Consider the following 23,563-nt stretch of genomic DNA (forward strand, 5'->3'; position numbering starts at 1 on the left):
AAACACAGCTATATCAACACCCTTCTAATGTAACAGGTCCATGAAGCCATGCCTAAACACAGCTATATCAACACCCTTCTAGTGTAACAGGTCCACGAAGCCATGCCTAAACACAGCTATATCAACACCCTTCTAGTGTAACAGGTCCATGTAGCCATGCCTAAACACAGCTATATCAACACCCTTCTAGTGTAACAGGTCAATGAAGCCATGCCTAAACACAGCTATATCAACACCCTTCTAGTGTAACAGGTCCATGTAGCCATGCCTAAACACAGCTATATCAGCACCCTTCTAATGTAACAGGTCCATGTAGCCATGCCTAAACACAGCTATATCAACACCCTTCTAGTGTAACAGGTCCATGAAGCCATGCCTAAACACAGCTATATCAACACCCTTCTAGTGTAACAGGTCCATGTAGCCATGCCTAAACACAGCTATATCAATACCCTTCTAGTCAATGTAACAGGTCCATGAAGCCATGCCTAAACACAGCTATATCAACACCATTCTAGTGTAACAGGTCCATGTAGCCATGCCTAAACACAGCTATATCAATACCCTTCTAGTCAATGTAACAGGTCCATGAAGCCATGCCTAAACACAGCTATATCAACACCCTTCTAATGTAACAGGTCCATGTAGCCATGCCTAAACACAGCTATATCAACACCCTTCTAGTGTAACAGGTCCATGAAGCCATGCCTAAACACAGCTATATCAACACCCTTCTAGTGTAACAGGTCCATCTAGCCATGCCTAAACACAGCTATATCAATACCCTTCTAGTCAATGTAACAGGTCCATGAAGCCATGCCTAAACACAGCTATATCAACACCATTCTAGTGTAACAGGTCCATGTAGCCATGCCTAAACACAGCTATATCAATACCCTTCTAGTCAATGTAACAGGTCCATGAAGCCATGCCTAAACACAGCTATATCAACACCATTCTAGTGTAACAGGTCCATGTAGCCATGCCTAAACACAGCTATATCAACACCCTTCTAGTGTAACAGGTCCATGTAGCCATGCCTAAACACAGCTATATCAACACCCTTCTAGTGTAACAGGTCCATGTAGCCATGCCTAAACACAGCTATATCAACACCCTTCTAGTGTAACAGGTCCATGTAGCCATGCCTAAACACAGCTATTGTGGGCAGCACCTTTACCATTGCATTCAGTCTGAACCCCAGGATGAGCAGGAGGACAGAATTTACATAGGTGAAAGAAAGGTAGCAAACACAGGCCAGTACAATAGCCTACACTTTGAGAGGAACCTAAAGGCACATACAGTACCAACCAATACTACTCACCCGACAGACAGGGCAAGTGTGGACCAGTGCTGCCTTGGCTGCAGTCTTCTGGTTCGCAGCTGCTCCCTTCTTAGCAGCCGCCTCCGTGGCATCAGTCAACAAGTTCAACTTGAGTGGAGCATGCATTATATATCAATACCCCCCCCCCCCGCCTACTAGCTATACTCATGATCTGCTGTCCAGAGGGCAACAGTAAACATATCAATGTTTTCCCGCTGTAAAGACTCGAGAGGATGCTAATCAGTCCATCTCCAAAACCTTTCAAAAATCCAGACTAAAAGATCACATCTAGCTAGGGTAGCTACAAGTCAAGTTGTACTTGAAGTAGGAAACCCACCCCTCACCCACAGGCACAAACAAACATTATCAAGAACGCCTAGCCCTAGCTTATCACCATCTAAGTTAGCTAGACTGTTGGTTTATAAAAGCCAAAGAAATCTAAACTCATGCATTTAAATGGCTAGACAAATAGACTGCTAATCTATCCAGACTAATGTTGCTAACAAGCTAGATAACAGGCATTTACAATTTAAAACTTCCCCAAGACAGATAACAGAATTGTACATTTTAACAACTTTAGCCAATGTATTAATTACTAACATTAGATAGTTAATCTAGAGATTCTTACCTTTGCCTCAATCTTCAGTCTCGTCGAGGTCATCATGGCCCTGATGACATGAAGCTTTAGACAGGCATCTGTAGTTCTGTATGATAACCTCATTAGCAGCTAATTAGCATGTATTTTTATGGGGGGGGGGGGGGGGGGGGGTGTAAATACAGGCGAATATATTGATAAAAGTAATTTTGTCAGAGAGAGATTTATATGGTTATCAAAACGTCATGCCAGGGTAAGACTACACAAAATACAGCCTTTATCTGAAGGGTTTCTAAAATCCATAATGGATCACATGAATGGTTGGAAAATTACTGGAACCATTTCCACTGCTAGGTTTTACGGGTATTATGACTCATACTGTGGGGCTCAATATACACACACACACTCACACACACACACACACACACACACACACACACACACACAGAAATGCGTTCACACTGCTGAGCAATCTGTCTGAGACTAAGGAAAACTATGACTTTAGAAAGTAGGGGACCTCTACATCTGCATGCCAACTAGGTGGCTGCAACAGAAGCCACCACCACCCACTCCCCTCCACCATTAGAACATCATGAGTAGGAGAAGTCTGTAGGAGCCCCCATCGAAACACACACACACACACACACACACACACACACACACACACACACACACACACACACACGCGCAGACATCAACATTAAATTCCAGAGAGGTTAATGAGCCGAAACAACACAAAACACCAGCCAACGGCAACCACTTACCACACACACATATATATAAACACATCACTGATTGGCCGAGTTACAGCTGCCTTTAGATTTCCAACCAATCAATAGAGAGTGACAGGACAGGGGACTCCCCCTCAGCCCTGGGTTAACTAACCATCTATCATCACCAGTACAACAACAAGACACACACACACACACACACACACACACACACACACACACACACACACACACACACACACACACACACACACACACACACACACACACATTAACTGTATACAAACAGGGTAGTTAACGCATTAACTGTATAAATGAGTAGTTAACACACAGTGGAGGGGGTGTTTTATACACACATTTGGAAGGCCAAAAAGATCATCAAAGACAAGAACCACCCGAGCCACTGCCTGTTCACCCCGCTACCATCCAGAAGGCGAGGTCAGTACAGGTGCATCAAAGCTGGGACCTAGAGACTGAAAAACAGCTTCTATCTCAAGGCCATCAGACTGTTAAATGCTGTTAAATAGCCATCACTAGCACATTTGAGGCTGCTGCCCTATATACATAGACTTGGAATCACTGGCCACTTTAATAATGGAACACTAGTCACTTTAATAATGTTGACATATTTTGCATTACTCATCTTATATATATACTGTATTCTACTGCATCTTAGTCTATGCTGTTCTGACATTGCTCGCCCAAATATTTAGATATTCTTAATTCCTTTTCTTTAGATTTGTGTGTATTGTTGTGAAATTGTTGAATATTACTGTTATATATTGCTTCACTGTTAGCGCTAGAAACACAAGCATTTCACTACACCCACAATAACATCTGCTAAACACGTGAATGGGACAAATAACATGGGACAAATGACAAATAAAATGTGATTTGATTTTTGATTTGACGCACATGTGTACAGACAACACCCCCTCCACCCTACACACACCACATCTGTTACCCCTCATGTAAACGGGCACTACCTGCTGTGGTGATACAGTATATTCAGCGTATTTAACATCCAGCAGGTGATGGCAGACACTTAATCCTTTGCACCCCAGTATCTCTACTTGCACACTCATCTTCTGCACATCTATCACTCCAGTGTTTAATTGCTATATTGTAGTTATTTCACCACTATGGCCTATTTATTGCCTTACCTACCTTATCCTACCTCATTTGCACTCACTGTATATAGATTTGTTCTATTGTGTTATTGACTGTATGTTTGTTTATTCCATGTGTAACTCTGTGTTGTCTGTATCACACTGCTTTGCTTTATCTTGGCCAGGTCGCAGTTGTAAATGAGAACTTGTTCTCAACTAGCCTACCTGGTTAAATAAAGGTGTTCTCAACTAGCCTACCTGGTTAAATAAAGGTGTTCTCAACTAGCCTACCTGGTTAAATAAAGGTGAAATAAAAAAATACAAGAACACATCTAAATGACTGTACGGATTCTTCACTCTGTTGTTCCATGTGACTTGGGCCTGTCTGTCTGTAGACTAAATGACAGGAGACGATACAGTTTTTTATCATGCATGTTACTGTAGTATGAGGAATTCACTTTTACACCAGTGTTTGTGTGTGTGTGTGTGTGTGTGTGTGTGTGTGTGTGTGTGTGTGTGTGTGTGTGTGTGTGTGTGTGTGTGTGTGTGTGTGTGTGTGTGTGTGTGTGTGTGTGTAACTGACCTTGTGGGCACACGCAATTCAGTCCCATTCAAAATCCTATTTTCCCTAACCCTGACCCCAAAACCTAACCCTAAACCTAACCCTTGCTCCTAACCCTAACCCTACAACTAGTCCTAGCTCCTAACCCTAAACCTAATTCTAAACCTAACGCTACTGTAGCAGTAACAGTAGCAATAACAGTAGCAGCAACAGTGACAGTAGCAATACCAGTGACAGTAGTAGTAACAGTGACAGTGACAGTAACAATAACAGTGACCATAGCAGTAACAGTAGCAGTAACAGTGAAAGTAGAGACAGGAGCGGTAACAGTAACAGAAACTGTGACAGTGAAAGTAGTAACAGTGAAAGTAGTGACAGTAGCAGTAACAGAAACTGTGACAGTGAAAGTACTAACAGTAGCAGTAACAGAAACTGTGACAGTGAAAGTAGTGACAGTAGCAGTAACAGAAACAGTGACAGTGAAAGTAGTAACAATAACAGAAACAGTGACAGTGAAAGTAGTAACAGTAACAGTAGCAGTAACAGTAACAGAAACTGTGACAGTGAAAGTAGTGACAGTAGCAGTAACAGAAACAGTGACAGTGAAAGTAGTAACAGTAACAGAAACAGTGACAGTGAAAGTAGTAACAGTAACAGAAACAGTGACAGTGAAAGTAGTAACAGTAACAGAAACAGTGACAGTGAAAGTAGTAACAGTAACAGAAACAGTGACAGTGAAAGTAGTAACAGTAACAGTAACAGTGAAAGTAGTAACAGTAACAGTAACAGTGAAAGTAGTAACAGTAACAGTAACAGTAACAGAAACAGTGACAGTGAAAGTAGTAACAGTAACAGAAACAGTGACAGTGAAAGTAGTAACAGTAACAGTAACAGTGAAAGTAGTGACAGTAGCAGTAATAGTAGCAGAAACAGTGACAGTGAAAGTAGTGACAGTAACAGTAACAGAAACAGTGACAGTGAAAGTAGTGACAGTAACAGTAACAGAAACAGTGACAGTGAAAGTAGTAACAGTAACAGTAGCAGTAACAGAAACAGTGACAGTGAAAGTAGTAACAGTAACAGTAGCAGTAACAGAAACAGTGACAGTGAAAGTAGTAACAGTAACAGTAACAGTGAAAGTAGTGACAGTAGCAGTAACAGTAGCAGTAACAGTAACAGAAACAGTGACAGTGAAAGTAGTAACAGTAACAGTAGCAGTAACAGAAACAGTGACAGTGAAAGTAGTAACAGTAACAGTAACAGAAACAGTGACAGTGAAAGTAGTAACAGTAGCAGTAACAGAAACAGTGACAGTGAAAGTAGTGACAGTAGCAGTAACAGTAACAGAAACAGTGACAGTGAAAGTAGTAACAGTAGCAGTAACAGAAACAGTGACAGTGAAAGTAGTAACAGTAACAGAAACAGTGACAGTGAAAGTAGTAACAGTAACAGAAACAGTGACAGTGAAAGTAGTAACAGTAACAGAAACAGTGACAGTGAAAGTAGTAACAGTAACAGTAACAGAAACAGTGACAGTGAAAGTAGTAACAGTAGCAGTAACAGAAACAGAAACAGTGACAGTGAAAGTAGTAACAGTAACAGAAACAGTGACAGTGAAAGTAGTAACAGTAACAGTAACAGAAACAGTGACAGTGAAAGTAGTAACAGTAGCAGTAACAGAAACAGAAACAGTGACAGTGAAAGTAGTAACAGTAACAGAAACAGTGACAGTGAAAGTAGTAACAGTAACAGTAACAGAAACAGTGACAGTGAAAGTAGTAACAGTAGCAGTAACAGAAACAGTGACAGTGAAAGTAGTGACAGTAGCAGTAACAGTAACAGAAACAGTGACAGTGAAAGTAGTAACAGTAGCAGTAACAGAAACAGTCATAGCAGGACAGTGTGATTTGCAGCAGGCAGCCGATACGGATGATGTACAGATCAGATCAGTCAGCAGAAAGTGAGTCTCAGTCAGCTGAGAGCAGAGAACCCCAAAGATAAAGGATGTAGGGAGTCTGAGGAGGAAGTACTGATGAAGCATTTCCTCTCTAGTTTCCCTAAGTAATATAACTGCTGCCAACACCTAATTGTTCAATTGAACCGGCCAAATGTTACTGGAAGGCTATGAGCTAAGGGTGGCAGGCAGCCTGCTTAAGTAATGATAGGGGAATCACTGCTGGTGAGGACTGACTCTGAAATGCAAGTGAATAGGCTAACCATCTGTAAATAATGTTTCTCATGGTCTGAGAGTCCACATGGTCTGAGAGTCCACATGGTCTGAGAGTCCACATGGTCTGAGAGTCCACATGAAGTCTTGCAACTATTCGAATCACCCCAAAAAAGCTAAACCATGTATGTAGACAAAACCTGTCTCATCCTTATATAGACTCATCCTTATCTAGTCTCATCATTATCCAGTCTCATCATTATCTAGTCTCATCATTATCTAGTCTCATCCTTATCTAGTCTCATCATTATCTAGTCTCATCATTATCTAGTCTCATCCTTATCCAGTCTCATCCTTATCTAGTCTCATCATTATATAGACTCATCCTTATCTAGTCTCATCATTATCTAGTCTCATCATTATCCAGTCTCATCCTTATCCAGTCTCATCCTTATCTAATCTTATCCTTATCTAATATCATCCTTATCTAGTCTCATCCTTGTCTAGTCTCATCCTTATCTGGTCTCATCTAGTCTCATCCTTATTTAGTCTCATCCTTGTCTAGTCTCATCATTATCTAGTCTCATCCTTATCTAGTCTCATCATTATCTAGTCTCATCATTATCTAGTCTCATCCTTATCCAGTCTCATCCTTATCTAGTCTCATCATTATATAGACTCATCCTTATCTAGTCTCATCATTATCTAGTCTCATCATTATCCAGTCTCATCCTTATCCAGTCTCATCCTTATCTAATCTTATCCTTATCTAATATCATCCTTATCTAGTCTCATCCTTGTCTAGTCTCATCCTTATCTGGTCTCATCTAGTCTCATCCTTATTTAGTCTCATCCTTGTCTAGTCTCATCCTTATCTGGTCTCATCTAGTCTCATCCTTATTTAGTCTCATCCTTGTCTAGTCTCATCCTTATCTGGTCTCATCTAGTCTCATCCTTATTTAGTCTCATCCTTGTCTAGTCTCATCCTTATCTGGTCTCATCTAGTCTCATCCTTATTTAGTCTCATCCTTGTCTAGTCTCATCCTTATCTAGTCTTATCCCCATCTCATCTAGTCTCATCTAGTCTCATCTTTATCTAGTCTCATCCTGATTTAGTCTCACCCTTATCTAGTATCATCCTTATCTAGTCCCATCCTTATCTTGTCTCATTCTTATCTAGTCTCATCCTGATTTAGTCTTATCCTTATCTAGTCTCATCCTTATATCGTCTCATCCTTATCTAGTCTCATCGTTATCTAGTCTTATCTAGTCTCATCCTTATCTAGTCTCATCCTGATTTAGTCTCATCTAGTCTCATCCTTATCTAGTCTCATCCTGATTTTGTCTCATCTAGTCTCATCCTTATCTAGTCTCATCCTTATCTAGTCTCATCCTTATCTAGTATCATCCTTATCTAGTCTCATCTAGTCTCATCCTTATCTAGTCTCATCCTTATCTGGTATCATCCTTATCTAGTCTAATCTAGTTTCATCCTTATCTAGTCTCATCCTTATCTAGTCTCATCCTGATTTAGTCTCATCTAGTCTCATCCTTATCTAGTCTCATCCTTATCTAGTCTCATCCTTATCTAGTGTCACCCTTATCTAGTCTCACCCTTATCTAGTCTCATCTAGTCTCATCCTGATTTAGTCTAATCTAGTCTCATCCTTATCTAGTCTCATCTAGTCTCATCCTGATTTAGTCTCATCTAGTCTCACCCTTATCTAGTCTCACCCTTATCTAGTCTCATCCTTATCTAGTCTCACCCTTATCTAGTCTCATCCTTATCTAGTCTCACCCTTATCTAGTCTCACCCTTATCTAGTCTCATCTAGTCTCATCCTGATTTAGTCTCATCTAGTCTCACCCTTATCTAGTCTCATCCTTATCTAGTCTCACCCTTATATAGTCTCATCTTTATCTAGTCTCATCTAGTCTCATCCTGATTTAGTCTCAGGGTTAGGTCATCATGGCATACCTCTACCTCCCTTCCCTTAGTCTTACTGAGGTCTAATGTGGGAGTCAGTCTGAAATATTCATGGTGTCACATTAACTTTGCAATATTTGCTGAAAACAGGCTGGATACAACCTGAGCTACCAGCAATATTACAACCATTCTGCCTGGGCCTGACTATGACACAGTGGCCGGGAGAGACGGAGGGAGGGAGGGAAAGGAAAGCGGGAGAGAGTGAAGGAGAGGGAGAAAGAGGGGGTGGGAGAAGGAGAGGGAGAAAGAGGGAGAGAGTGAAGGAGAGGGAGAAGGGGGGGGGGGGGGGAGAAGGAGAAAGACAGAGATAATGGTGGTCATTTATTCAGATGCTGAGTATATAGTGAGGGATGTCATTAAAGCCTAGCAGCAGGTGCTGACATGGAGTATTGAACTGTAGTGTACTGTGTGTATGTGTGCTTGTATCCTAGGTGTGTGTGTGTGTGTGTGTGCATAGTGACGAGTGTAGTCAAGGGCATTCAAGGAGTGTGTGTGTCTGTAGTGCATGTCTGAGCCCACAGTGCTTTGTTCAGTAGCAATGTGTATTATTCATGTGGCACACACACACACACACACACACACACACACACACACACACACACACACACACACACACACACAATCCTCAGCCTCAAGCTCTACCCCATCACCCCTAAAAAACAAACTCACAAAGATAAACACTTACACACACTCACATCAACACCCACAACAAACAGACAAATAGCTACACACAGGCTGACAGCATTTGTATTGATGACAGTGATGGGAACGAAGGAAGAGACAATATCAGGCTGTCAGAGAGAAAAAGTGATGGAGATAAAAGCAGAGAGAGGGATGGGGGAGTTTACAGCTTATGATTAGAGTCTTCATTGATCCAACCACTGAGGCCGTCATTCATGTTCACTGAACACAGAACGCCACAGAGAGAGAGAGAGAGAGCAGGGGGAAGAGGGGGAGAGAGAGAACATGGGGAGATGGAGCAGGGGGAAGAGGGGGAGAGAGAGAATATGGGGAGATGGAGCAGGGGGGAGAGAGAACATGGGGAGATGGAGCAGGGGAAAGAGGGGAAGAGAGAGAACATGGGGAGATGGAGCAGGGGAAAGAGGGGGAGAGAGAGAACATGGGGAGATGGAGCAGGGGAAAGAGGGGGAGAGAGAGAACATGGGGAGATGGAGCAGGGGGAAGAGGGGGAGAGAGAGAACATGGGGAGATGGAGCAGGGGGAAGAGGGGGAGAGAGAGAACATGGGGAGATGGAGCAGGGGGAAGAGGGGGAGAGAGAGAACATGGGGAGATGGAGCAGGGGAAAGAGGGGGAGAGAGAGAACATGGGGAGATGGAGCAGGGGGAAGAGGGGGAGAGAGAGAACATGGGGAGATGGAGCAGGGGGAAGAGGGGGAGAGAGAGAACATGGGGAGATGGAGCAGGGGAAAGAGGGGGAGAGAGAGAACATGGGGAGATGGAGCAGGGGAAAGAGGGGGAGAGAGAGAACATGGGGAGATGGAGCAGGGGAAAGAGGGGGAGAGAGAGAACATGGGGAGATGGAGCAGGGGGAAGAGGGGAACATGGGGAGATGGAGCAGGGGAAAGAGGGGGAGAGAGAGAAAGAAAGAGAGAGGGGATTGGGAGAGAGACAGGAAGGGGGGCGAGAGGGAGAAAGAAAGAGGGGAAGGGGAAAGAGAGGGAGTAAGAGAGACAGGAAGGGGATAGAGAGGGAGAAAGAAAGAGGGGAAGGGGATAGAGAGGGAGTAAGAGAGACAGGAAGGGGATAGAGAGGGAGAGAGAAAGAGGGGAAGGGGAAAGAGAGGGAGTAAGAGAGACAGGAAGGGGATAGAGAGGGAGAGAGAAAGAGGGGAAGGGAAGAGAGAGGGAGTAAGCGAGACAGGAAGGGGATAGAGAGGGAGAAAGAAAGAGGGGAAGGGAAGAGAGAAGGAGAAAGAAAGAGGGGAAGGGAAGAGAGAGGGAGTAAGAGAGACAGGAAGGGGATAGAGAGGGAGAAAGAAAGAGGGGAAGGGAAGAGAGAGGGAGTAAGAGAGACAGGAAGGGGATAGAGAGGGAGAAAGAAAGAGGGGAAGGGGATAGAGAGGGAGTAAGAGAGACAGGAAGGGGATAGAGAGGGAGAGAGAAAGAGGGGAAGGGGAAAGAGAGGGAGTAAGAGAGACAGGAAGGGGATAGAGAGGGAGAAAGAAAGAGGGGAAGGGGATAGAGAGGGAGTAAGAGAGACGGGAAGGGGATAGAGAGGGAGAGAGAAAGAGGGGAAGGGGAAAGAGAGGGAGTAAGAGAGACAGGAAGGGGATAGAGAGGGAGAAAGAAAGAGGGGAAGGGAAGAGAGAGGGAGTAAGCGAGACAGGAAGGGGATAGAGAGGGAGAAAGAAAGAGGGGAAGGGAAGAGAGAAGGAGAAAGAAAGAGGGGAAGGGAAGAGAGAGGGAGTAAGAGAGACAGGAAGGGGATAGAGAGGGAGAAAGAAAGAGGGGAAGGGAAGAGAGAAGGAGAAAGAGAGACAGGAAGGGGATAGAGAGGGAGAGAGAGCGACAGGAAGGGGATAGAGAGAGAGAGAGAGTGAGGGGAAGGGGAGAGAGGGAGTAAGAGAGACGGGAAGGGGATAGAGAGGGAGAAAGAAAGAGGGGAAGGGAAGAGAGAAGGAGAAAGAGAGACAGGAAGGGGATAGAGAGGGAGAGAGAGCGACAGGAAGGGGATAGAGAGAGAGAGAGAGAGAGAGAGAGCGAGGGGAAGGGGAGAGAGAGGGAGTAAGAGAGACGGGAAGGGGATAGAGAGAGAGAGAGAGAGGGGAAGGGGAGAGAGAGGGAGAAAGAAAGAGGGGAAGGGAAGAGAGAGGGAGAAAGAAAGAGGGGAAGGGAAGAGAGAGGGAGAAAGAGAGACAGGAAGGGGATAGAGAGAGAGAAAGAGAGACAGGAAGGGGATAGAGAGGGAGAAAGAGAGACAGGAAGGGGATAGTTGTAAGGTCTGGGGTCCGCTCACAAACCAAGACTTCACAAAATGGGACAAACACCAAATTGAGACTCTGCATGCAGAATTCTGCAAAAATATCCTCCGTGTACAACGTAGAACACCAAATAATGCAAGCAGAGCAGAATTAGGCCGATACCCACTAATGATCAAAATCCAGAAAAGAGCAGTTAAATTCTATAACCACCTAAAAGGAAGCGATTCCCAAACCTTCCATAACAAAGCCATCACCTACAGAGAGATGAACCTGGAGAAGAGTCCCCTAAGCAAGCTGGTCCTGGGGCTCTGTTCACAAACACAAACACACCCCACAGAGCCCCAGGACAGCAGCACAATTAGACCCAACCAAATCATGAGAAAACAAAAAGATAATTACTTGACACATTGGAAAGAATTAACAAAAAAACAGAGCAAACTAGAATGCTATTTGGCCCTAAACAGAGAGTACACAGTGGCAGAATACCTGTCCACTGTGACTGACCCAAATTGAAGGAAAACTTTGACTATGTACAGACTTTGTGAGCATAGCCTTGCTATTGAGAAAGGCCGCTGTAGACAGACCTGGCTCTCAAGAGAAGACAGGCTATGTGCTCACTGCCCACAAAATGAGGTGGAAACTGAGCTGCACTTCCTAACCTCCTGTCCAATGTATGACCATATTAGAGATACATATTTCCCTCAGATTACACAGATCCACAAAGAATAAGAAAACAAATCGAATTTTGATAAACTCCCATATCTACTGGGTGAAATTCCACAGTGTGCCATCACAGCAGCAAGATTTGTGACGTGTTGCCACAAGAAAAGGGCAACCAGTGAAGAACAAACACCATTGTAAATACAACCCATATTTATGCTTATTTATTTTCCCTTGTGTACTTTAACTATTTGTACATTGTTACAATACTGTATATATATATATATGACATTTGTAATGTCTTTATTGTTTTGAAACCTCTGTATGTGTAATGTTTACTGTTAATTTTTATTGTTTATTTCACTTTTGTATATTATCTACCTCACTTGCTTTGGCAATGCCAATAAAGCCCCTTGAATTGAATTGAATTGAGAGAGGGAGAGAGAGAGAGAGAGAGAGAGATAAAGGGAAGGGGAGAGAGAGAGAGAGAGATAAAGGGAAGGGGAGAGAGAGAGAGATAGTTGTTGTGGTGTGTCTCCTGCAGCAGTATTTATCCTCCACTTTGTGTGGTATTGTGACAGCTCTGCCAAAACCAAGCCACTCCAGTGATATGACAACAACCTGAGAGGGTGTGGGAGTGGGGTGAGGATGGGGGAAAGAGAAAGAGTCGGAGGAAAAGTGAGATGGAGGAGGAGAGAAATAGACAGTAGAGGAGAGAGGGAGAGAGGGAGAGAGGGAGAGAGGGAGAGACAGTAAGACTGCTTGACTCATTGATATGATGTCGGGTCCTGAGCCAGGGAGAGACTAGAGCTGTGCTGACATGTTCCAGCAGGCAGAGAGGAATACCATCATGCCTCATAGACTCCCAGCTTTATACTGAACACAATGTTATCGAGCAGACCAACATACAGCTTCATCACAAGGCCTCCCCATTAAACAGTTTCAGCTATATCCTTTGTTCTTGTTTTTTGTTGCTGTTGTTATCACCATAGAAAGCATTTGATGGACATGTCTGTGAACCAATTATTTATTTCTTTATAGGCAGCCTGGGGGCGGATACTGAAGAGCGGCTGGTGGAGTACCTTCTAAACCCCGCCCACTATAACAAACTGATCCGCCCAGCGACCAATGGCTCTGAGCTGGTGACGGTTCAGTTGATGGTGTCACTGGCCCAGCTCATCAGTGTGGTGAGTATGTGTCTGTGTGTGGGGTGGCCCATGCTCTGTCTCTAACCCACCCACCTCAGAACATAATGATGTCTCTAACCCACCCCAATAATGTTGCTGTGTTCCTCTTTCTATTGCAGCACGAGAGAGAACAGGTTATGACCACCAACGTCTGGCTCACACAGGTCAGTTACACTCTGTCTTCACCTCTCTCTCCGTATCCCTCTGTCTTCACTTCTCTCTCCTTATCTCTCTGTCTTCACCTCTCGCTCTTTATCCATGTCTTCACCTCTCTCTCCTTATCCCTCTGTCTTCACCTCTCTCTCCTTATCTCTCTGTCTTCACCTCTCTCTCCATATCCCTCTGTCTTCACCTTTCTCTCCTTATCTCTCTGTCTTCACCTCTCCTTATCTCTCTGTCTTCACCTCTCTCTCCGTATCCCTCTGTCTTCACCTCTCTCTCCTTATCTCTCTGTCTTCACCTCTCTCTCCTTATCCCTCTGTCTTCACCTCTCCTCATCTCTCTGTCTTCACCTCTCTCTCCTTATCCCTCTGTCTTCACCTCTCGCTCTTTATCCATGTCTTCACCTCTCTCTCCTTATCTCTCTGTCTTCTCCTCTCTCTCCTTATCTCTCTGTCTTCACCTCTCTCTCTTTATCCCTCTGTCTTCACCTCTCTCTCCTTATCTCTCTGTCTTCACCTCTCTCTCCTTATCTCTCTGTCTTCATCTCTCTCTCTCCTTATCCCTCTGTCTTCACCTCTTTCTCCTTATCCCTCTGTCTTCACCTCTCGCTCTTTATCCATGTCTTCACCTCTCTCTCCTTATCCCTCTGTCTTCACCTCTCTCTCCTTATCTCTCTGTCTTCACCTCTTACTCATTATCCCTCTGTCTTCACCTCTCTCTCTTTATCCCTCTGTCTTCACCTCTCTCTCCTTATCCCTCTGTCTTCACCTCTCCTTATCCCTCTGTCTACACCTCTATCTCCTTATCCCTCTGTCTTCACTTCTCTCTCCTTATCTCTCTGTCTTCACCTCTCTCTCTTTATCCATCTGTCTTCACCTCTCCTTATCTCTCTGTCTTCACCTCTCTCTCCTTATCCCTCTGTCTTCACCTCTCTTTCCTTATCCCTCTGTCTTCACCTCTCTCTCCTTATCCCTCTGTCTTCACCTCTCGCTCTTTATCCATGTCTTCACCTCTCTCTCCTTATCCCTCTGTCTTCACCTCTCTCTCCTTATCTCTCTGTCTTCACCTCTCTCTCCTTATCACTCTGTCTTCACCTTTCTCTCCGTATCCCTCTGTCTTCACTTCTCTCTCCTTATCTCTCTGCCTTCACCTCTCGCTCTTTATCCATGTCTTCACCTCTCTCTCCTTATCCCTCTGTCTTCACCTCTCTTTCCTTATCCCTCTGTCTTCACCTCTCTCTCCTTATCCCTCTGTCTTCACCTCTCTCCTTATCCCTATGTCTTCACCTCTCTCTCCTTATCCCTCTGTCTTCACCTCTCTTTCCTTATCCCTCTGTCTTCACCTCTCTCTCCCTATCTCTCTCTCCTTATCCCTCTGACTTCACCTTTCTCTCCCTATCTCTCTGTCTTCACCTCTCTCTCCCTATCTCTCTGTCTTCACCTCTCTCTCCCTATCTCTCTGTCTTCACCTCTTTCTCCTTATCTCTCTTTCTTCACCTCTCTCTCTTTAATCCTGTCTTCACCTCTCTCTCTTTATTTCTCTGTCTTCACCTCTCTCTCCTTATCCCTCTGTCTTCACCTCTCTCTCCTTATCCCTCTGTCTTCACCTCTCTCTCCCTATCTCTCTGTCTTTACCTCTCTCTCCTTATCTCTCTGTCTTCACCTCTCTCCTTATCCCTCTGTCTTCACCTCTCCCTCCTTATCCCTCTGTCTTCACCTCTCTCTCCTTATCCCTCTGTCTTCACCTCTCTCTCCCTATCTCTCTGTCTTTAGCTCTCTCTCCTTATCCTTCTGTCTTCACCTCTCTCTCCTTATCTCTCTGTCTTCACCTCTCTCTCCTTATCCCTCTGTCTTCACCTCTCCCTCCTTATCCCTCTGTCTTCACCTCTCTCTCATTATCCCTCTGTCTTCACCTCTCTCTCCCTATCTCTCTGTCTTCACCTCTCTCTCCTTATCCCTCTGACTTCACCTTTCTCTCCCTATCTCTCTGTCTTCACCTCTCTCTCCCTATCTCTCTGTCTTCACCTCTCTCTCCCTATCTCTCTGTCTTCACCTCTTTCTCCTTATCTCTCTTTCTTCACCTCTCTCTCTTTAATCCTGTCTTCACCTCTCTCTCTTTATTTCTCTGTCTTCACCTCTCTCTCCTTATCCCTCTGTCTTCACCTCTCTCTCCTTATCTCTCTGTCTTCACCTCTCTCTCCTTATCCGTCTGTCTACACCTCCTCTCTCCTTATCTCTCTGTCTTCACCTCTCTCTCCTTATCCGTCTGTCTACACCTCCTCTCTCCTTATCCCTCTGTCTTCACCTCTCTCTCCCTATCTCTCTGTCTTTATCTCTCTCTCCTTATCCCTCTGACCACCTTTCTCTCCCTATCTCTCTGTCTTCACCTCTCTCTCCCTATCTCTCTGTCTTCACCTCCTCTCTCCTTATCTCTCTGTCTTCACCTCTCTCTCCTTATCCGTCTGTCTACACCTCCTCTCTCCTTATCTCTCTGTCTTCACCTCTCTCTCCTTATCCGTCTGTCTACACCTCCTCTCTCCTTATCTCTCTGTCTTCACCTCTCTCTCTTTATCCCTCTGTCTACACCTCCTCTCTCCTTAGCCCTCTGTCTTCATTCCTCTCCTACTGTTACTTAGCTCTGTCTTTTATCTCCTGAGATGCCAAATCAACTGGTAGGTTTTCTGACTTCATTAAATGTACATTTAAGAATGCAACGATGCTCTCCTTTCTGTTACTTGATAACACAACAAATTGCATCGTGCAAGAACGTGTTTGTTCATTCTGCCGCTAAGTTAGGAATAGGCACGGGCAGACATAGCAATCTGAACCAGTAGGGGGTTGAAAATGCCTGTCCCTGTATCAGTCTCCTACAACTCAACACAGACATTCTGGTCATTCAATGGGAACATGAACACACAACCAGAGTTTCCCAGGAGGGTTGCCACACAATACAGTACTTTATTATAGTATACAGCATCTTTATTTATTTTATTTTATTTCATCTTTATTTAACTGGGTAAGTTAGTTAAAAACAAATTGTTATTTACAATGACAGCCTACCCTGGCCAAACCCGAACCCGGACGACACTGGGCACAACGGGCCCTATGGGACTCCCAATCACGGCCGGTTATGATACAGCCTGGAATCAAACCAGGGACTGTAGTGACGCCGCTAGCACTGAGATGCATTGCCGTAGACCACTGCGCCAGTCGGGAGCATCACATTGCAGTATGCGGCAGAGAGAGACACAGTTCTGTATTGTTGTTGTGAGAGACTAATCCTGGCATGCTCCTGAGTTCTGACCCTGTTCTACACAGCTGGTTCTCTGTGTGTCTGCAGCTGGGGCCTGCAACAAAACACACTGCCCAGTGGACAGGTTCACACACACATGCACACGCACAGCTGTAAATGCACTAATGTGTATAAATCAGTAATGAACAGTTATGGAAACCTGTTTGTGTGTGTCTGTGTGTGTGTACACATGTGCATGTGTGAAGGTGATTGATGGTCTGTAATTGAATAGAGAATGAGCATACGTGTTTATGAGGCCGTTGGTCGTAGCCAAGAGGAGATGCCAAGGAAACCAGTCCTGAGCCAAGAGAGCCACTGTTATCACTTTCACCACCATTCTGGCTCTGATAATACCACAACACATCACTGTTTCACAGAGCCACCATTTTCAAGTCATGTAGCATCTGGCATCATGGCCATTATGGCTCTACATGGCATATACTGTAGCAATAACAGTTAGAGAGCCCCTATTGTAAATGGTTATTAAGGTTATACTACAGCCCTAACAGTCATAGAGCTACTGCTATCTGGACCATTATGGCTCATAATACATCACAGTTACAGGGCTACGACCATCAAGGTCACTAAGAGCATGAGCATGTCACTAAGAGCATGAGCATGTCACTAAGAGCACGTCACTGACTGACCCACACACCTTCAATCATGTGTGCCTGGGAGGCAAACTCCCACACACACATGCACAGACCTACACACATACATACACACACGCACGCACTCACTGTCACGCACACGATCTGGATACCTCATTGGCAGGCGGCCATTTCAGTCAGGATGATTAGATGTGTGTTTGAGTGAGTGTTTTTAACTGACTTACTATAGGGTCATGGTAGACATTAGTCCTTCTGTCTTACATCTCTAATTAATGGAGCTGAGTTATCACACTGTTCCTGGACAGGACAGTAAAGGTCTCTATAGGAACATATTTACATGAAGATCATTATGGAAAGTAAAGATGCATTTCGCTGAATGTTATTTCAAAAGTGAAGCTCACAACAATTGTTTGTGGGTCTCACACTCTTCTATGACTTTTGATTGGTCACTAACTCTGCTCTGTGATTGGTTACGAACAATCTTCTCAGCTGTGTGATTGGTCACTAACTCTGTTCTCTGCTCTGTGATTGGTTACTAATAATCTTCTCAAATGTGTGATTGGTCACTAACTCTCCTCTCTGCTGTATGATTGGTTAGTAACAATCTTCTCAGCTGAGTGATTGGTCATTAACTCTGTTCTCTGGTCTGTGATTGGTGTCCAGGAATGGCAGGACTACCGTCTGACTTGGGTCCCTGAGGAGTTTGATGGCATGGAGAAGGTCAGACTGCCTTCCAAACACATCTGGCTGCCCGACGTTGTGCTGTATAACAAGTGAGTTACACACACACACACACACACACACACACACACACACACACACACACACACACACACACACACACACACACACACACACACACACACCTGGCTACCCGACATTGTGCTGTATAAAAGAGAGTTACACACACACACACACACACACACACACACACACACACACACACATCTGGCTGCCCGACATTGTGCTGTATAAAAGTGAGTTACACACACACAATGTCATACTATTTGAATCTACAAATCACATTACAGTGAAGAAGGATCCAAACATCTTAAAGACACGGATATCTGGACACTTATAGATACAGAGAGCACCTCCTTCTCCAAACAGCTAAGCTGTCCATGACCGCTGACACAGAGCAGTACCTTGGTAGCAGCTTTGCCTTTGTCCTCTGCTGGCCGGTAATCTGAAGGCCACATACTGTCAGCCTAAGTACATGGCCGAGACTCCCAAATATCAGCGCCACAAGTTTGCAGTGATAACCAAGGCTGTTGAGGCATGACACTATGGGCTAGTGCTTCAGCAACTGTCTGCTCTACATAGGAGTCAAAAGACCAACCAACTTCCACACACACACACACACACACACACACACACACACACACACACACACACACACACACACACACACACACACACACACACACACACACACACACACACACACACACACACACACACACACACACAGTACAGCATTGTTTCTCAACTCCAGTCTTCTAATCCCTATCTTATCGTAGTCTCTTAGCCCAGTGTAAGTTATCTTATCGGAGTGTCTTAACCCTGTGTAAGCTATCTTATCAGTGAAAGTGAACTGTCTGGCCTCAATCTCCTCTTTCTCTAATGCCGTCTTACACTGATTAACCAACCGGTGGGGGCTAAACGGATCTACTTCCCCGCCCCAGCCCCCACCCCCAGAACCACTCGCAACACATTAACACAGTCAGTCACAAACTAATGGGTTCCATTGATTTAATTCCTTATGAAGGGTAATCAATATCTTGATCTTCCTCCATTGCTCTCTTTCTTTGTTCCCAGTTATTTGACCCGTTCCCTACCTGAGCTATTGGACCCGTTCCCTACCTGAGGTAGTTGACCCCTTCCCTACCTGAGGCATTTGACCCCTTCCCTACCTGAGGCATTTGACCCCTTCCCTACCTGAGGCATTTGACCCCTTCCATACTTGAGGCATTTGACCCCTTCCCTACCTGAGGCATTTGATCCCTTCCCTACCTGAGTTATTTGACCCCTTCCCTACCTGAGGTAGTTGACCCCTTCCCTACCTGAGTTATTTGACCTCTTCCCTACCTGAGGCATTTGACCCCTTCACTACCTGAGGTATTTGACCCCTTCCCTACCTGAGGTATTTGACCCCTTCCCTACCTGAGGTAGTTGACCCCTTCCCTACCTGAGGTATTTGACCCCTTCCCTACCTGAGTTATTTGACCTCTTCCCTACCTGAGTTATTTGACCCCTTCCCTACCTGAGGTATTTGACCCCTTCCCTACCTGAGGTTAGTTGACCCCTTCCCTACCTGAGGTATTTGACCCCTTCCCTACCTGAGTTATTTGACCTCTTCCCTACCTGAGGCATTTGACCCCTTCACTACCTGAGGTATTTGACCCCTTCCCTACCTGAGGTAGTTGACCCCTTCCCTACCTGAGGTAGTTGACCCCTTCCCTACCTGAGGTATTTGACCCCTTCCCTACCTGAGGCATTTGACCCCTTCACTACCTGAGGTAGTTGACCCCTTCCCTACCTGAGGTATTTGACCCCTTCCCTACCTGAGGTAGTTGACCCCTTCCCTACCTGAGTTATTTGACCTGTTCCCTACCTGAGGCATTTGTCCCCTTCCCTACCTGAGGCATTTGACCCCTTCCCTACCTGAGGGATTTGACCTGTTCTCTACCTGAGGTATTTGACCCCTTCCCTACCTGAGGTATTTGACCCCTTCCCTACCTGAGGCAATTGACCCCTTCCCTACCTGAGGGATTTGACCCCTTCCCTACCTGAGGTATTTGACCCCTTCCCTACCTGAGGCATTTGACCCCTTCCCTACCTGAGGTATTTGACCCCTTCCCTACCTGAGTTCTTTGACCTGTTCCCTACCTGAGGCATTTGTCCCCTTCCCTACCTGAGGTATTTGACCCCTTCCCTACCTGAGGCATTTGACCCCTTCCCTACCTGAGGTATTTGACCCCTTCCCTACCTGAGTTCTTTGACCTGTTCCCTACCTGAGGCATTTGTCCCCTTCCCTACCTGAGGCATTTGACCCCTTCCCTACCTGAGGGATTTGACCCCTTCCCTACCTGAGGTATTTGACCCCTTCCCTACCTGAGGTATTTGACCCCTTCCCTACCTGAGTTCTTTGACCTGTTCCCTACCTGAGGCATTTGTCCCCTTCCCTACCTGAGGCATTTGACCCCTTCCCTACCTGAGGGATTTGACCCCTTCCCTACCTGAGGTATTTGACCCCTTCCCTACCTGAGGGATTTGACCCCTTCCCTACCTGAGGCATTTGTCCCCTTCCCTACCTGAGGCATTTGACCCCTTCCTTACCTGAGGGATTTGACCCGTTTTCTACCTGAGGCATTTGACCCCTTCCCTACCTGAGGGATTTGACCTGTTCTCTACCTGAGGCATTTGACCCCTTCCCTACCTGAGGGATTTGACCCCTTCCCTACCTGAGGCATTTGACCCCTTCCCTACCTGAGGGATTTGACCCGTTTTCTACCTGAGGCATTTGACCCCTTCCCTACCTGACGGATTTGACCTGTTCTCTACCTGAGGCATTTGACCCCTTCCCTACCTGAGGGATTTGACCCCTTCCCTACCTGAGGCATTTGACCCCTTCCCTACCTGAGGGATTTGACCTGTTCTCTACCTGAGGCATTTGACCCCTTCCCTACCTGAGGGATTTGACCCCTTCCCTACCTGAGGCATTTGACCCCTTCCCTACCTGAGGGATTTGACCTGTTCTCTACCTGAGGGATTTGACCCGTTTTCTACCTGAGGCATTTGACCCCTTCCCTACCTGAGGGATTTGACCTGTTCTCTACCTGAGGCATTTGACCCCTTCACTACCTGAGGTAGTTGACCCCTTCACTACCTGAGGCATTTGACCCCTTCCCTACCTGAGGGATTTGACCTGTCCTCTACCTGAGGGATTTGACCTGTTCTCTACCTGAGGCATTTGACCCCTTCCCAACCTAAGGGATTTGACCTGTTCTCTACCCGAGGGATTTGACCTGTTCTCTACCTGAGTTCTCTTGAGTTGTCCTAGCTGTGTCCAGGTTAAGGAAGGATGATGTTTACCTGAGCAATGACCAGCATGTTTATATAAGGAGTGTGTGTGTTACTTTGCAGTCCTGATACGCATCACACCCTCGTCTGTCTGACCTTCTCCATATTTCTGTTGTCAGAATGTGTGTGTGTGTGTGTGTGTGTGTGTGTGTGTGTGTGAGAGATATCTTCTGTGGTCATCTTACCTGGCTGTCTGTAACAGTAGAGTCTTACCTGTCCTGCCCCTGTCACCCAGTCCTGTCTGTGTGAGATGTGGCTGAGGCTGTGTGATAAAGGATCTGTAGTGAGACTGGAGGAAATCTAATGAGACACACAGAGAGCTGAAGTTACATTTACACCCATTTATAGGAGAAACTGTCTCGCTCTTTTCTGCTCATTTTAATCTGTATGTATTACTAATTTGTTTTCAAAGATGTTATCGATTTAAAAGGGCATGCATTTTATATACTGTATTTTAATATCTAAAATCCTTCCAATAGTTTAACGTTCTCTCTCTTTCCACCCCTCCTTCCTTAGTGCTGACGGAATGTACGAGGTCTCCTTCTACTCCAACGCGGTGGTCTCCCATGACGGCAGTATCTTCTGGCTGCCTCCAGCCATCTACAAGTCAGCCTGTAAGATCGAGGTCAAACACTTCCCCTTCGACCAGCAGAACTGCACCATGAGGTTCCGCTCCTGGACCTACGACCGCACAGAGATCGACCTGATCCTGAGGTCCGACGTGGCCAGCATGGACGACTTCACACCCAGCGGAGAGTGGGACATCATCGCCCTGCCGGGGCGCCGCAACGAGAATCCTGCCGACCCCACCTACGTAGACATCACTTATGACTTCATCATCCGCAGGAAACCTCTGTTCTACACCATCAACCTCATCATCCCCTGTGTCCTCATCACCTCTCTGGCTATCTTAGTGTTCTATCTGCCCTCTGACTGTGGAGAGAAGATGACCCTGTGTATCTCTGTCCTGCTTGCCCTCACTGTGTTCCTCCTGCTGATCTCTAAGATCGTCCCCCCCACCTCCCTGGACGTTCCTCTGGTCGGGAAGTACCTGATGTTCACCATGGTCCTGGTGACCTTCTCTATTGTCACCAGTGTGTGTGTTCTCAACGTGCACCACCGCTCACCCACCACACACACCATGCCCCCCTGGGTCAAGCTGGTGTTCCTCAACAAATTGCCTGCGCTGCTCTTCATGCGCCAGCCCCAGAACAGCTGCGAGCGTCAAAAGCTGCGCCAGCGACGGAGGGGCCAGGAGCAGAGGGAGGGGGGCAGGGATGGGGGCTCTGCCGGGGGGCTGATGGTGGGCCTGGGGCTGGGGGGCGGAGGGGGTGGCACGGATAACAACGAACCCTGTACGTGTTACGTGAACCGGGCGTCGGTGAAACAGTTTGTAGGGGAGCTGGGAGGGGGCACGGGGGGAGGAGGGGGAGGGGGGTCGATGGAGGGGCTGAACGGGCTGAGGGAAGACAGGGAGGGGGGGCAGGGGAACCGGCCCAGGGGGAAACAGGTAGGAGGGGGCCCAGCCCTGACCCAGGCCGTGCTAGGACAAGCCTGCCCTGGGTTGGAGGAGGCTGTCAACGGGGTCCGCTTCATCGCCAACCACATGAAGACTGAAGACGATGACCAGAGTGTGAGTAACGTAGAAATACATCATTTATTCACCATTCACTACAACTATACAGTGTGGCAAAAAAGTATTTAGTCAGCCACCAATTGTGCAAGTTTTCCCACTTAAAAAGATGAGAGAGGCCTGTAATTTTCATCATAGGTACACTTCAACTATGACAGACAAAATGAGGAAAAAAATCCAGAAAATCACATTGTAGGATCTTTAATTAATTAATTTGCAAATTATGGTGGAAAATGAGTATTTGGTCACCTACAAACAAGCAAGATTTCCGGATCTCACAGACCTGTAACTTCTTCTTTAAGAGGCTCCTCTATCCTCCACTCGTTACCTGTATTAATGGCACCTGTTTGAACTTGTTATCAGTATAAAAGACACCTGTCCACAACCTCAAACAGTCACACTCCAAACTCCACTATGGCCAAAATCAAAGAGCTGTCAAAGGACACCAGAAACAGAATTGTAGACCTGCACCAGGCTGGGAAGACTGAATCTGCAATAGGTAAGCAGCTTGGTTTGAAGAA

At 45.8% G+C, this 23,563-nt stretch overlaps 1 protein-coding gene across 1 annotated transcript in view; it reads left to right on the plus strand.

The window, feature by feature from the left end:
- Positions 1 to 23,563, plus strand: part of LOC110508431 (neuronal acetylcholine receptor subunit beta-2-like) — a 40,098-nt gene that overhangs the window by 4,407 nt on the left and 12,128 nt on the right. Inside the window, exons 2-5 of the mRNA XM_036967459.1 lie at positions 13,117 to 13,262; positions 13,382 to 13,426; positions 17,990 to 18,099; positions 21,926 to 23,042. Of these exons, the coding sequence (XP_036823354.1) occupies positions 13,117 to 13,262; positions 13,382 to 13,426; positions 17,990 to 18,099; positions 21,926 to 23,042 (1,418 nt within the window). The remainder of the gene's footprint in view (positions 1 to 13,116; positions 13,263 to 13,381; positions 13,427 to 17,989; positions 18,100 to 21,925; positions 23,043 to 23,563) is intronic.

This window comes from Oncorhynchus mykiss, chromosome 3 (assembly GCF_013265735.2).
Source record: "Oncorhynchus mykiss isolate Arlee chromosome 3, USDA_OmykA_1.1, whole genome shotgun sequence".
Classification (NCBI taxonomy): Eukaryota; Metazoa; Chordata; class Actinopteri; order Salmoniformes; family Salmonidae; genus Oncorhynchus; species Oncorhynchus mykiss.